Source organism: Mustela lutreola, chromosome 16 (assembly GCF_030435805.1).
Source record: "Mustela lutreola isolate mMusLut2 chromosome 16, mMusLut2.pri, whole genome shotgun sequence".
Classification (NCBI taxonomy): domain Eukaryota; kingdom Metazoa; phylum Chordata; class Mammalia; order Carnivora; family Mustelidae; genus Mustela; species Mustela lutreola.
This window is the reverse complement of record NC_081305.1, coordinates 47,691,544-47,707,384: the sequence shown is the minus strand read 5'-3', so window position 1 is coordinate 47,707,384 and position 15,841 is coordinate 47,691,544. Positions and strand designations below refer to the sequence as shown.

Below are 15,841 nucleotides of genomic sequence, written 5' to 3'. Positions count from 1 at the left end.
TTGAGACACCTGTGCCATCTTCCCACTTCCACAGTGCACTTGCTCTCCCCTCAGCAGCCATTATCCATTATTCTCTAATAAACTTTCATTAAAATCTGAACATCATAATGGGGCACCTGGGTGGCTCAGTGGGTTAAAGCCTCTGCCTTCAACTCAGGTCATAATCCCAGGGTCCTGGGATCGAGCCCCGCATCGGGCTCTCTGCTCAGCAAGGAGCCTACTTACCCCTCTCTCTGCCTGCTTCTATGCCCACTTGTGATCTGTCTGTCAAATAAATAAATAAAATCTTTAAAAAAAAATCTGAGCATCACTGATCCCCCTGCCTGCTATAGTGACTCTCACAGATGATAACCTTTCCTCCAGACCTTATTCACCAGCAAGACTGAAAAACCCCAGACCCCACCAAAGCTCGCCCCCAAATGACACTGATTCTGTACAGTTGTGGACAGCAGAAGCCTCAGTGTCCTCTTGTCTCAATTACGCCCATGCCTCCACAGCCATTCCACATCCACTCACCCCACGGAAGCCTTGATCACCTGTGAGATAATCCTCCCTTCATCTTTGTGTCTCTACCACCCGCAACCATGTGCCTGAGCAACAGACTCAGCCCTCTTTACCATCTCTCTAACCTATTAAGAGCATCAACACCATATCATGAATTCCCAACTTCACCATCCTAGTTGATGGAGCTTCAGATGCTAGGACCAAAATGCCTGGGGTCCCTTCTGACGACTCCTTTCTCTCCCTCACCTACAATATCCAGAACTCTACTTGGCTCTTCTTTAAAAATGGACCCAGAATCCAGTCACTTCTCTCCCTTCTACAGCCACCATCGAGTTCAACAACCAGTTCACCTGGGCTGCTTCCGGTCCCCGCCTCCTCTCTCTTTTCTTTTTCTTTTTCTTTTTTTTTTTTTTTAAGATTTTATTTATTTATTTGACAGAGAGAGACACAGCAAGAGAGAGAACACAGAGGGAGTGGGAATCGGAGAATCAGGCTTCCCACCAGGCAGGGAGCCTGATGCGGGCATTGGTCCCAGGACCCTGGGATCATGACCCGAGCCTAAGGCAGAGGCTTTAACCCACTGAGCTACCCAGACGAACCCACACCCCCTACCCCACTGCCCACCTCCTCTCTTAACCCAATACACAATCTGCCACTGTGCAGGGTGCCACTCAGACCCTGTTACTTTATCACAGCTGGAACCTACAACACATCTGAGGGAAAGAAAAGTGATCCTGAGAGTTTCAAAAACCAGCCCTTCAGGGACGCCAGGGTGGCTTAGATGGTTAAGCGTCTGCCTTTGATTCAGGTCATGATCCCAGGGTCCTGGAATGGAGCCCCACATCGTGCTCCCTGCTCAGCGGGGAGCCTGCTTCTCCCTCTCTGCCCCTCCCTACCAACTCTCTTTCAAATAAATAAAATCTTTTTTTTAAAGATTTTATTTATTAGACAGAGAGAAACCCAGCAAGAGAGGGAACACAAGTAGAGGGAATGGGAGAAGGAGAAGCAGGCCTCCCACCAAGCAGGCAACCTGATGTGGGGCTCGAACCCAGGACCCTAGGACCACGACCCGAGCTGAAGGCAGCCACTCAAAAACTGAGCCACCCAAGTGCCCCTAAATAAATAAAATATTAAAAAAGAAAAATCAATTCTCCAAGTGGAGCTTTGTTTACATTAGACAAACTGGAGTTTTATGGGTGTTTTTTTAGTTTAGTTTTTTTTTTTTTTTTAGTTTTATGGTTTTTAAAAAAGATTTTAAGTTTTTAAAAAGATTTTATTTAAGTAATCTCTACACCCAGTGTGGGGCTCGAACTCACAAGATCAAGAGTCACATGCTCTACCAACTGAGCCAGCCAGGCACCCTAATTTTGGATTCTAACAAACATGGTACATAGACACAAAAAACCCTCACATAACATATGTACTTTTGAAAAATGCAATACAGGGCACCTGGGTGGCTCAGTGGGTTGGGGCCTCTGCCTTAGGCTCTAGTCGTGGTCCTGGCATACTGGGATGGAGCCCTGCTTGGACTCTCTGCTCAGAGGGGAGCCTGCTTCCTCCTCTCTCTCTGCCTGCCTCTCTGCCTACTTGTGATCTCTGTCAAATAAATAAAATCTTAAAAAAAAAAAAAGAAAGAAAGAAAGAAAGAAAAGAAAAGAAAAATGCAATACGTGGGGCACCTAGATGGCTCAGTGGGTTAAGCCTCTGCCTGTGGCCTGGGTCATGATCTCAGGGTCCTGGATCGAGCCCCACATCGGGCTCTCTGCTCAGCAGGGAGCCTGCTTCCCCCGCTCTCTCTGCCTACTTGTGATCTCTGTCAAATAAATAAATAAAATCTTTTAAAAATAACCATTTGTCTTTTATTATAACAAACAAAAATAATGCTTGGTTGGGGTGCCTGGATGGCTCAGTGGGTTAAGCAACAGACTCTTATTTTTGGCTCAGGTCATGTTCTTAGGGTTATGAGAACGAACCCCACATCAGGTTCTCTGCTCAGCGGGGACGCTGATTCCCTTCCTCTCTCTCTGCCTGTTTGTTCTCTCTGTGTCAAATAAATAAATAAAATCTTTTTAAAAAAATATTTCCCACATTCATTGCACTCATAAGCTTTTCTCCTGGGTGAACTCCCTGATGGTAAATGAATGTTGCCATCTACTTAAATTTGAGTTCCCACATTTGGGGTGTATTGGTGGCTCAACTGGTTAAGTGTCCAACTCTTTGTTTGGGCTCCGGTCATATCTCATGGGTCATGGGATCAACCTCCCATTCTAGATCCAAGTTCAGTAGGAGAAAGCATATGCCCCTCCTCTCAGTGTTCTCTCCTTCTATAAAATAAATAAATAAATCTTTAAAATATTTTATTTATTTATTTGACAGACAGAGATCACAAGTAGGCAGAGAAGTAGGCAGAGAAGCTGGCAGAGAGAGAGAGAGGAGGAAGCAGGCATCCCGCTGAGCAGAGAGCCTGATGTGGGGCTCGATCCCAGGACTCTGGGATCATGACCTGAGCCGAAGGCAGAGGCTTTAACCCACTGAGCCACCAAGGAACCCCTAAATAAATCTTTTAAAAAATAACACATTTCCTACAATCATTACACTTTAAAGGTCATTCTCCTCAGTGAACCTTTAGGTGTATACTGAGGTTGTTTCTCTGGCAAAGGGACCTTCCACAGTCACTGCACACGTAAGTCCTTTATTCAGTGTAAACTCTAGTGAGAAAGGAAGTCAGTCCTGGTGATAAAAGATTTTGAACATTCACTGCACACATAAGGTATTTCCCCTGAGATCTCCAGTGATAATGGGAGGCAGACATAGAGGTAAAAGATTTAGAACAGTCACTACACTTAGAAGGCCTTTCTCCAGGTTGAATGCTCTTAGTAATCAACACTGAGCTATGGTTAAGATATTTTGCACAGCCACTGCGAACGTAACAGTTTTCTCCATTGTGCCATCTCTGAAACTGAAAAAGGACAGAAGTATACAACAATGTCCTCAAAGGTCACACCACTCTGCCAAAAAGGAAGAGAGGAAAACTGTGAACATTCTCTCTCTGAGAACTTACACTTGAAACGCCTACACATCCAGCCCAGTCTCCCCTGCCAGCCCAGCTCCCCTCCTCAGATAAACACCAGACCCTGGTGCCTCTAATGCTGCTCTCCTCTCACCTTCCCACCAATCACTGTTCAGTCCTCAGCAATAACACGCAGGGGACGCATGGAAACAAGCTAAGCTCTGGGTTTGGCCTGCAAGTCCCATCCTCCTGCCACAATATTACCATGGAGTCTCCCAGGGAGAGCCCTCAGCACAGTCAATTATAGGCTCTGCTCTGCCAGGAAGTCTCAATACCAGAGTCCTGAGGCCTTAGCTCACACTTCCTCTCCAGGTGTACCTGATTCCATAGACTATACCTCTCGCACATCCTCACACCCACAGATGAACGCCCATACCTTCCTACCCCACACCAATGGATTCTCTGTTAACTCACACTTGTACCTCTCACATGACAACCAAGGGATGTGTGACAAACACAAAGAGGATCCACTACCACCCCAGTACTCCCAAGGATCCCAACTGAGGGAAAGCCTCAAATACTGCTGAGAAGCTTCCTCACCTGCCTCTAATCCTCCCTGCAGTACAACACTCACAACCACTGTCAACCTAGGATCCTCCTACACCATCTTCTACTTCTCTGCTGCCTATGGTGGCCCTCGACAATCAGGAACAAACCATCCTCTACTGAACCTTTGTGAAAACCCCAGCACTAAGGGTCTCCCTGCCAGGCACACAGAACCACAAATCACATTTGCCCCAGACCTTTTCTGGCACGAAGATTCAGAAACACCCCAGACACCATAAAAACTGACCACAAAATTCTGCGGAAGCCCTAGAACACGGAAGAGAGAACAGCCCCAGTCTCACTGTCATCTTGTTTAAATTTTCAACGTCCTCAGCCATCTCTTCCAATCATCCCAAGCAACCTTGGCCATCATCAGCCAGATCTTTCTCTCTCCTTCACCCATGGTGACAATGCCCGACAACCACCACCACATGCTGCCCAAGACAACCATTCTTCCACACAACGTAGTAGGATACTAAACCTACTAGCAGCTTTGTCATTACACTCTGTGTTCCGTTCCGAAATGGGATCCAAATCTCCACCCGGGTCCACATCACAGCCATCACTTTTCAAACCCTCCATCGGAAACTTTCCCTACTGTCCCAAGCGTTGCCATCCAGCTCCCTAGTTATTCCATGACTCACACTTCTCTGACACATCTGAGACTGTAAAATTCAGCACATCACCAAGGTCTTTGGTTATAATGCAAATGAACACACCAGCTGGAGTATTTATATATATATATATGTACAATATTTATTAGCAATTTTCCTCTCAGAGACACAGCAAGTATGGGATGGAATGCGATCTGCTCATTCCTTCATGTGGGAGAGCCCGATGCTGCTTTCAAACCACCCCTTCAAGTGCACACAATGTCCAAGATCAAAGGTAATTAAACAAACATGGCACTTACTGATACATTAATCAGAGCAACATGGGGCACACAAATCCTGTGTGGTGACCTGGAAGCTGCAAATAGTCATCAAAGCATCAGGAGACCAGAAACACCCCTGTGGGACTTAGCCTTCCTGTGCGAGTCACCACCCAGAACTCACATCGCCCACTGTGGATCAACACTGGTCACATCCATGCCCTAACTGGGAATGGAACGAGAGGTTCCAGGTACCCAGAATTTGGATGAGCAGTTGAGAACGTGAACAGCCCGGCATCATTAACCATGTTGGGGTGGTGATGTACGCACACCAGGAACTGCCAGGTGCCAGACGCTGCCAGTGACTTCCATCTTGCAGTGACTGCACCCACATCAGAAAGCACTATGCAGGTTCCGAATTTTTCTGCAAATGGCTGGATCTTATGGGAAATCACTGCACTGGGGAAATTCAAAGGAACCACAGTCAATTCAGAGGTTGTCCTCCAGCCTAAACGCCACCAAGCAAGAAGGATCACCTGTGCTGTTTTAAATCCTTCCTGCAGTGTGAAGGCCATAATGATGTCTCAAACCATTATGACTAATAAAAAGATTTCCCACATTCACGACACTCTAAGGCCTTTCTCCAGTGTGACGTCTCTGGTGACGATGGAGGGCAGAACTAGCAGTGAATGATTTCCCACATTCACTACACTCATAAGGCCGTTTACCTGAGTGAACCTTTTTGTGTACACTGAGGCTATCTTTTCGGGGAAAGGATTTGCCACATTCACTGCACTCATAAGGCCTCTCACCGCTGTGAACACTCTGGTGAGCACGATGTTGATTACTAGTGATAAAAGATTTCCCACATACACGGCACTCATAAGGCTTTTGTCCAGTATGAAGTCTCTGGTGATAACGGAGGGCAGAACTAGCAGTAAATGATTTCCCACATTCATGGCACTCATAAGGCCTTTCTCCAGTGTGGACTCTCTGGTGACGACGGAGGGCAGAACTAGCAATAAATGATTTCCCACATTCATTACACTCATAAGGCCGGTCACCTGAGTGAACCATTTTGTGTATACTGAGGCTACCTTTTCGGGGAAATGATTTGCCACATTCAGGGCATTCATAAGGCCTCTCTCCACTGTGAACTCTCTGGTGAGAACGACGTTGATTACTAGTGATAAAAGATTTCCCACATTCACGGCACTCGAAAGGACGTTCTCCAGTGTGAAGTCTCTGGTGATAACGGAGAGCAGAACTACTAGTAAAAGATTTCCCACATTCACGGCACTCGTAAGGACGTTCTCCAGTGTGAAGTCTCTGGTGGGAACGGAGGGTAGAACTAGCAGTGTAAGATTTCCCACATTCATAGCACTCATAACGCCGTTGCCCAGTATGAAGTCTCCGGTGAGAAGATAGGGCAGAACTAAAAGTAAAAGATTTCCCACATTCACGACACTCATAAGGCCTTTCTCCTGTGTGAAGTCTCTGGTGAGAACGGAGGGCAGAACGAGCAGTGTAAGATTTCCCACATTCACAGCACTCAAATGGCCGTTCTCCAGTATGAACTCTCTGATGATGAAGGAGGGCAGAACTAGCAGTAAAATTTTTCCCACATTCATTACATTCATAAGGCCTTTCACCTGAGTGAACTTTTATATGTACACTGAGGCTAGTTTTTCGGATAAAGGACTTGCCACATTCACTGCACGCATAAGGCCTTTCACCAGTGTGAACTCTCTGATGATAACGTAAGACAAAACTACCAGCAAAAGATTTCCCACATTCGCTGCACTCGTAAGGCCTAATTCCACTGTGAATTGTCTGGTGATAACGTAGTGAAGAACTACCAGCAAAAGATTTCCCACATTCATGGCATTTATAAGGCCTTTCTCCAGTGTGAACTCTCTGATGAGAACGGAGGCCAGAACTACTGGTAACAGATTTCCCACAATCACTGCATTCATACCGTCTTTGCCCTGCATGAGATCTCTCATGATCTGAGAGGGCAGACATAGACGGAAAAGATTTTGCACAGCTATGACACTTATACAACCGATCTCCAGACTGGACACTATGAGTAAGCAACACTGAGCTACCGCTAAGAGATTTTGCACACCCGCTGCAAAGAAAACTCTCCACTCCACTGTGCCATTTCTGGGGATGAAGGAAGACAGATTCAGGGCCTAAGGATTTCCCACATTTGCTGCAAGTGTACTGCCCGGATCCTCCCTGAGTCTTACCTTGCTCATTCAGGGTTGGTTGTTGCCCAAGGGATTTTCCACATGGACCAAACTCATGATGTCGTGCTCTAGTATGGTATCTATGGTGTATGGCAAATAAGGATTTGTACCTGAAAGTTTTCCCACATTCACTGCACACAAAGGACTGTCTACCAAGGTGGACACCCTGCTCCTCTGTATCCGTGTGTTTGGGACCAAAAGCGTTCTTACATTGGCCCCAAGTGCCATGACTGCTTCTGTGAAGTAACGTTGCACTGCAGTGGGGGATCGAATGTGGCTTCTCCCCACTAAGAGTGGCCTCTTGCTCCAGATGCCCCGAGCCAGACAGCAAGTCCTTCTCAACCTCTCCACAGGTAAAGGGCTTTCCCAAACCACCGGATCCCCAGCTCTTGACAGCAGAGGCCCTGTCCACATGGCTTCTGAATGGTTTTGCTCCCGCAGGCTGCTCCTGCTGCTGCTGCTGCTCCAACTTCACACTGAAAGAAAATCGTTTCCCGCAGGCCCCACACCTCAACCGTTTCTGGCTGTTTTCTTTCCCCTGGAGCTCAGCCAAGTGGAAAATGTCTCTCAAGACGGGACCGCACATCTCACAGGGGTGGGTCTTCCGGGAAGACAGAGCAGCCCTGGGCGTCCAGGTCTGTGAAACGCCTACAGAAGCGCTCTGTGCAAATGGGGCCTCCTCATCCTCTGCTCCACAGCAGCAACCTGAAGGCAGAGAAATGCTGGTGAAATACGTGCTGGCTATAGCGAGGGGGTGAGCCCATCACACACATGCACCCGACTCATCAAGACAGGATGGTATAGCATGCTTTTCCACACACAAGAGAAGAAACTCAACTACAGGATAGGCCACTGGGCATTTCTAGGCCATTTCTGGGCCAAGCCGTGAACGTACTAGCGAGAACACACTAGGAGGAAAGAAAACTAGGGCAGGTCAAGGAAGAGAACCAGGGTCTACAGCTTATTTTCTGCCCAAAGGTTTGTGTACCACGGTTGCTGCTGCTGGCCTCTGGCTGAGTAGAGGGCTGAGTACAAGCCAATCACATGAAATGGTCTGCAGTCAAGGACAGTTTAAGGAAACGTGACTATTTCATTTCAAAATGCCTGGGGGTGAATGCTGAGATACACAGAAAAAGCAGTGATAGAAATGGGTGAGATTGGACGCCCGAGATGCAGGGATTATCCCTGTAACAGAGTAAACAGAATTACCAAAGGAGTAGAATCCACCCGAAATGGGTGCCCGGGTGGCTCAGTAGGTTAAGCCTCTGCCTTCGGCTCAGGTCATGATACCGAGGTCCTGGGATTGAGCCTCGCATCGGGCTCTCTGCTCAACAGGGAGCCTGCTTCCTCCTCTCTCTCTCTCTGCCTGCCTCTCTGTCTACTTGTGATATCTCTTTCTCTGTCAAATAAATAAATAAAATCTTAAAAAAAAAAAAAAAAAGAATTCACTTGACAAAAAAAAGGTCAACGGTGAGGAAGGTAAGAGAGAAACGGGGGGTGGCCATCGGCAATAGCTCCAAACTCTGGCTGAGCAAAGAAAGGTTCCCAGTATGATCAAACACAGGCCTGATATCCCACCGCTGCCAGCAGCCATTCATGAGGAACAGGCTCCTTCTAAGCCCATCTGCTCATGTCTGGGGCATGTCCACGCTTTGATACACAAGGCACTTGTCCTGGAAGCCCTAGCAGAGCAACTAGAGCGCACCAGGAAGACAGACGAACTGATGGAAAACAGGCCAAGCCCACTGCCAGCACTGTCATAGAGCTACTCAGGACACAGTTGACACAGAAAAATGTCCTGTGGGACTGTTATCAGCAGGAAGGTAGAAGGAGAGATATCATCCTTACCTCCAAGAAAAATAAAGGCAATAGTGGCCATGAATGACATGAGCCTCGGTGGGATCAACAGTCCATTTAAGACGGACCGGTACACGGGGGAGCGTCAGAGAGGGCACATGCACACAGAAAAATCCCTGCAGATTGTATCAGCAGAGACATGTGGGGATGGGTGGGCAATAAGGCCTGGGCTGTCTCCACCGGCCCCAGGGTAGGTGCAACTGAGGTCCCTGCTCAGCAGAGCCCCCAGCGTCCTGCCCCACAGGGGACACTGGGACATCTGCCACCAAATCAACCAAAGCCTAAAGCCCAAGGAATCTTCAGAAAGAAGATCCAATCGTTAGGCCGCACAATTTCGAACTTAAAACCGGACTGCAAAGCTAGATGATGCTAAACAATAGGGTGAAGGCATAAAAACAGAACAACGGAGGGGCGCCTGGGTGGCTAAGTGGGTTAAAGCCTCTGCCTTCTGCTCTGGTCATGATCTCAGGGTCCTGGGATCAAGTGACGCATTGGGCTCTCTGCTCAGCAGGGAGCCTGCTTACCCCTCTCTCTCTGTCTGCCTCTCTGCCTACTTGTAATCCCTGTCTGTCAAATAAAGAAAATCTTTAAAAAAAGGGGGCGCCTGGGTGGCTCAGTGGGTTAAGCCGCTGCCTTCGGCTCAGGTCATGATCTCAGAGTCCTGGGATCGAGTCCCGCATCGGGCTCTCTGCTCAGCAGAGAGCCTGCTTTACTCTCTCTCTCTCTGCCTGCCTCTCCATCTACTTGTGATTTCTCTCTGTCAAATAAACAAATAAAATCTTTAAAAAAAAAAAAAAAATAAAAAATAAAAAATAAAATAAAAAAAGAAAATAAAACAGAACAACGGAATGGAGGAAGGAAAAGCCCATAAGGAAGGCCACACACAGTCCACTACTCTTTCACTATTATGCCAAGAGGGAAAAATACCCTCTCTCGCACTGCTGTGAAACCGGACTCCCCATATGCAAACAGTAGGGGTGGATCCCCACCCACAGTACCCAGAAACACACGTGCAGTTGATGCAAGACTGAAACCCATGACCGGAAACCATAAAGCTCCCGGCAAAAAGAGACGGAAGAGCCTCTTTAATCTTAGCCCTGGCAAGGATTTTTTGAACAGGACACCCAAAGCATAGGTCACGAAAGCAAAAGCACCACTATGCCAAACTGAAAAGTTGCAGCAGAGCCAAAGAAACACACCAAAGAGTGAAGAGGAGATGTTCGGGCGCCAATGCGAGCTCACACTCACTAATCGTCAGAGAAATGAAAACCAACCCCACAACGTATCACCTCGTAGTTCTCACAACGGCGATTACCAAAAAGCTAAGACGGGCTGGTGAGGACATGGAGAAAAGCAAACCCCCGGAACGCTGTTCCTGGCCATCAATTAGCGAAGTCACCATGGAACACAGAAACGGGAAAACTGAACTACCCTATGCCCCACCACTGCCATTTCTAGCTATGTGTGTATCCCAAGGCAACAAAACCACTATCTGCACAAACTACCTGCATGTCCATATCCACTGCAGGACCGTTCACAACACCCACAACAGCAACATCTTTCAGTCTGTGTCAAGGCTTAAAGTGACAACGAATATTATGGGGGGACTGCCAGGCTCAGCACGTAGAGCATGCGACTAGGGATCACGGAGTGGTGAGTTCTAACCCCACAGGGGGTGTAGAGATCAACAGAAAAATGTAAAATTACTAAGCAAAATAGTAAGGTGACAAACAACATTTTGGAAATATGGGACGCCTGAGTGGCTCAGTCCGTTAAGTGTCTGCCTTTGACTCAGGTCATGACTCTAGGGTCCTGGAATCCAGTCCCACACTGAGCTCCTTGCTCAGCGGGGAGCCTGCTTCTCCCTCTGCCTGTCACTCCCCCTCCTTCTATGGGCATGCTCTCTCTCCCCTTGTATAATCAATCAATCAATCAATCTAAAAAGTGGGGAAAGGAACGTTTACTGAACACACGCATGCAGGAAATCTCACATATAAAAGAGGCAACAGGGTGCCTGGGTGGCTCAGCTGGTTAAGCAATTGCCTTCAGGTCAATTCATGATCCCAGAGTTCCGGGATCAAGTCCCATACCCGGCACCTAGCTCCAGGGGAAGTCTGCTTCTCCCTCTGACCTCCTCACTCCCACTCTCTACGTTTCTCTCTCAAATAACTAAATAAAATCTAAAAAACATACATGTATAAATAAATAAAATAAGACAATAAAAAATGGGATGCCTGGTTGGCTCAGTTGGTTAAGTGGCTGCCTTCGGCTTAGGTACTAAACCCCGCGTCCTGGGATCAAGTCCCACATCAGGCTCCTTGTTCGGCAGGGAGCCTGCTTCTCCCTCTGCTCTGCCTGCCACTCTGCTTCTTGTGCTCACTCTCACTCCTCTCTATCTCTGATAAATAAATAAATAAAATCTTTTTTAAAAAAGACAATAAAATGAATAAAAAAGGCAGCAGACTCACTGCCACAACATGGCTACACAGTGCCACCTGCCTCAATGTGAAGAACATTATGCCACGTGAAATCATTATGCAAAAAAGACAATACTGTATGGCATTATTTACAGGTATGTCCTCTTTACTTTTGAGAAAAGAAAAGGACCCATTTATTTGGGAAAGAGAGACTGAGACAGCACTTGTGCATGTGAGAAGGAGGGCAGAGGATGGTCAGGGAGACACACGTTCAACGACAAAAGGATTCACTTCTGAGGAACTAACATAGGGCACACTGACTACAGTTAATACTGCACTGTAGCGCTGAAATTTGCTCAGAGGGTTGATCTTCCGATTTCTCACCAGCACAAGAAAAGTACTGATGCCAAGTGATGGCTATACTGATTCACTTCATTTTGGTAAGAACTTGATAATGCTGAACTACATGAAATCATTATGTAACACTTTCAGTCACAGATTTGATTTGTCCATCATACCTCACAAACATGAATGGAGGCAGCCAGGGAGAAGAACAGATGTAAACATTATAGAAAGATCCACACAGGACCTTCTTGAGAAACGGCCCACGGTCCACTACAGCAGTGCGCATACCAATGCCTCCAATTTCAGGCACAGGCAGGCACAGGGAAATGTCACCTAAGGGAGAGGTCAAAACCTAGGCCATCGATGAGTCACGGACCTAGATACAGGGTGCCAGCCAGGGAGAGGGCAAGCAAGGTGCATTCCATCAGCCTCAGTGCAGGACCACTGACCTGCGATCCTACCCTGTCAGGGCTCAGCACAGCGGGTACTGGGGTTGTGGGCAGACAGAAGGGCACACCAACAACTCAGGGCCAGCAACAAAAGCAACTGCCCAGAAATCTGGGGAAGCACGCAGTGAACATAGTCCACACCAGAGAAGGACAAACCCTCCCCTGAAGAATGGAGGAGGGGAGTCCGCAGGGTACAGAGTCCAGGGCAGGTCAAGGGGACGCCGAGGGCCTTACCCAGTGACGATACAAGTGCAAAGTTCTCCAGCATCACATGGTGGTACAGCCGTCTCTGAGCCTCATCAAGAAGCCTCCACTCCTTCCAGGAGAAGTACACGGCCACGTCCTCAAAGGTCACACCACACTACCATGAAAGGAAAACATGGAACCCTGAGCATTCTTTCTCTGAGAACCCACCAGCGTTGCAACCCACACACCCACCCCGGTCTCTCCTGCCAGCCCAGCTCCCCTCCTCAGATAATACCAGGTCCTGGTGCCTCTAACGCTGCTCTCCTCTCACCTTCCCACCAATCACTGTTCAGTGCTCAGCGATAACACACAGGGGACACATGGAAGCAATCTAAGCTCTGGGTTTGGCCTGCAAGTCCCAAACCCCTGCCAGGATATTCTCATGGAGTCTCCCACGGTGTTCCCTCAAGACAGCCAATTACAGGCTCTGCTCTGCCAGGAAGTCTTCAATACCAGGACCCTGAGGCCCTTAGCTCACACTTCCTCTCCAGGTCTACATGATTCTGTAGACTGTACCTCTCTCATGTCTTCAGACCCCACAGATGAAAGCCCACACCTTCCAAAGGACTCTCCCTTGACTCACACTTGTCCTTGTCACATGACAACCAAAGGATTATGTGACAAACTGAAACAGGTTCCAACTACCACCCCAGTACTCCCAAGGATCCCAACTGAGGGAAAGCCTCAAATGCTGCTGAGAGGCCTCCTCACCTGCCTCTAATCCTCCCTGCAGCACGACACTCACAACCACTGTCTACCTAGGATCCTCCTACACCGTCTTCTACTCCCCTACTACCCATGCTGGCCCTCCACAGTTGGGAACCAACCATCCACTACTGGACCTTTCTGAAAACAACCAGCCCTAAGGACCTCTCTGCCAGGCACAGAAAAGCAAAAATGACATTTGCCCCAGACCGTTTCTGGCAGGAAGACTCCGAAACACTCCGGATACCATAAAAGCTGACCACAAAATTCCGGTGAAGTCCTAGAACACTGAAGAGAGAGCAGCTCCAGCCTCTTAAATACTCGCAGGAGGGGCCGCCTGGGTGGCTAAATGGGTTCAGCATCTCACTCTTCATCTCATAGTCCTGAGTTCAAGACTCCTGTTGGGCTCCACACTGGGAATGGAGCCTACTTAAACAAACAAACAAACAAACAAGCACCCCCCCCATGTCCTCAGCTATCACTTGTCCCAGCATCCCACGGAAGGCTTGTCCATGTAACTGCCAGATCACTGCCTCTCTCCTTCACCTGTGTTCACAACGCCCAGCAACCCCGACCACGAGTTGAGCAGGAAAACCACTCTTCAGCACATGTTACTAGGTCCCTCTGACCTACTAGGAGCATTGCCATGACACTCTGCGTTCCCTTCCCAAATGTGATCCCAGTCTCCACCCTGGTCCACACAGCAGCCATCACTTTTCAAACTCTCCATCATGAATCTTTCCCCCAGTTTCCCAAAATTTCCTGTCCAGCTGCCCACTTGATGCCATCACTTACCATTTTCTGAAACACCTAAGTCACCTAACACTGTGAAAACACGTTCGGACACTCCCAAAGATAAGCAACTTACTGTTAACTTCCATCAGGTTGATGGGACTTTCCCTCCCTTCAGCTGCTAGAACTGTGAAAATTAATGAGGGGCAATCTTCCTAAATTGGGGTCGGGAGGTTGCACTGGGGGCAGCTCAAACACTACCATAGTGGGTGGTATCACCTGCGGGTCCCACAGAAAGAGATGGACTTGAACTTATTTGGGGATACTACTTCACTACCCCCGCCCAAAGACAGCCTTTTCATGATGGCCCCACCCAAGAGCTCAGCCAATGAGAAGCCACTATACTTGAACCTTAAGTAGTGTAGTCTCCTGGGCTTGGAATTCATAACACCTTTCACTCCTTTCCTTTAAATAAAAATAAATTAAAAAAAAAAAAAAAAAAAAAGACGACCTCTCTCTTCTCCACACTGGCTACGGCTTTGACTCGGCTTCTTCGGTCCCGAACGCTGTTCCCTGTCGCTCCCACAGAAACAACATCTCTGCGGTAAAATCTGCAGTTTTTCTCTTCAAGCGTCACCGACCAAAAGCCCCGAGGTTCCCCTCACTCCCCCCGTTCAATTCTCCTCTGCGACACGCACAATTCGCCTCAGCACTTCTCCGAGGTTCTCCAACATCCAGAGCGGACAAGGGGGCGGTCGGGCCACTACCAGCGAGTCTCTCCTGCTACGCGCCCTGTCTGCGCGTTCACCCCCGGCGGCGGCGGCGCTTCTCCGCGGCCCAAGAAAGCCCTCTGACACCCGGGTTAGACCACCTCCCCTCACCGCCAGCAGACATGGCTTCGGCAGGCAGGGACAGCGCCGGCCTCACCCGCCGCGCCGCACCCTGCTCCTGACAGAACCAATGCAGCCGCGCCGTCCCCCGTTGGTGGCGCGGGCCCCCTGCAGCCCCCGTCCCGGCTGCCGGTCAGCCCGGACCCGCGCCCGCAAGCAGCCCGCCGGCGCTCCCACACGGGCCCCCGCCCACCGGCGCCTCCTTGTCCCGGACACCCGGGCCTGGGCCGCAGGGCCTCGAGCAGGCGCCCCGCGCTCGGGCCTTCGGGGTCTGGGTAGGGGTCGGCGGGAGGGCCCGCAGGATGAGCGTTTACCTCAGACGGGTCCTTGGGCACGACCGCCGCCATCGGACTCGGCGGGCCAGCAGCGGGCCGGAGGGTAGTGGACACCCGGGCTCAACTGTGTGCGGCGAGGAGGCGCCGCTACTCGCGTCTTCAGCGTCAGTTACCACGATCCCGACCCGCAATCCCGAACCCGATGAGATAAACAGACCTAAACTGGGACTACAACCCCGCAGCGGGGACCAGGCCGGAAGTCCCGCCCGCAGCGGATGCGCACGACTAATTATGCCGTGTTCGCGGCCCTCATTGGCTCATCGCTGCGTCGTCAAGCGTTACGCTCTTCCGGGTGGGGTGGCGCTCTCTCTCTTCAGGCGGTCTCAGAGAGGGTGTGGCACACCCTAGATTTTGGAACCTTAGGTGTCCCTTCACGTCAGGAGAAGCTGAAACAGGATTGTCACCTCAGAGACCTTTTCGCAGAAGGCTTCGCAAGTCTAGGAAAAGACAGAATCAAAAAAAGCATGTCGCCGTGGTAAACTAATGTGCCTGGATGTTGTGAGGCTGTTTATATCAAAATGTGTCATTTGTCATTCCTGAAACATAAGGATGAAGGAGATTAGAAACCGTGGCTCTCAACTAAAGGTCATTCAAGAGGGGCGCCTGGGTGCTCAGTGGGTTA

General features: G+C 49.2%; 1 protein-coding gene across 1 annotated transcript; it reads right to left on the bottom strand.

Moving 5' to 3' along the window:
• Nucleotides 1-4,856: 4,856 nt before the first annotated feature.
• LOC131818135 (zinc finger protein 345-like) lies at nt 4,857-15,439 on the bottom strand. Its single transcript, XM_059152259.1, is given in 4 exon segments — nt 4,857-5,710; nt 5,712-7,948; nt 12,546-12,672; nt 15,199-15,439. Coding segments are annotated over 4 exon segments (2,496 nt in total). The 5' UTR covers nt 15,232-15,439; the 3' UTR covers nt 4,857-5,611.
• Nucleotides 15,440-15,841: the final 402 nt, after the last annotated feature.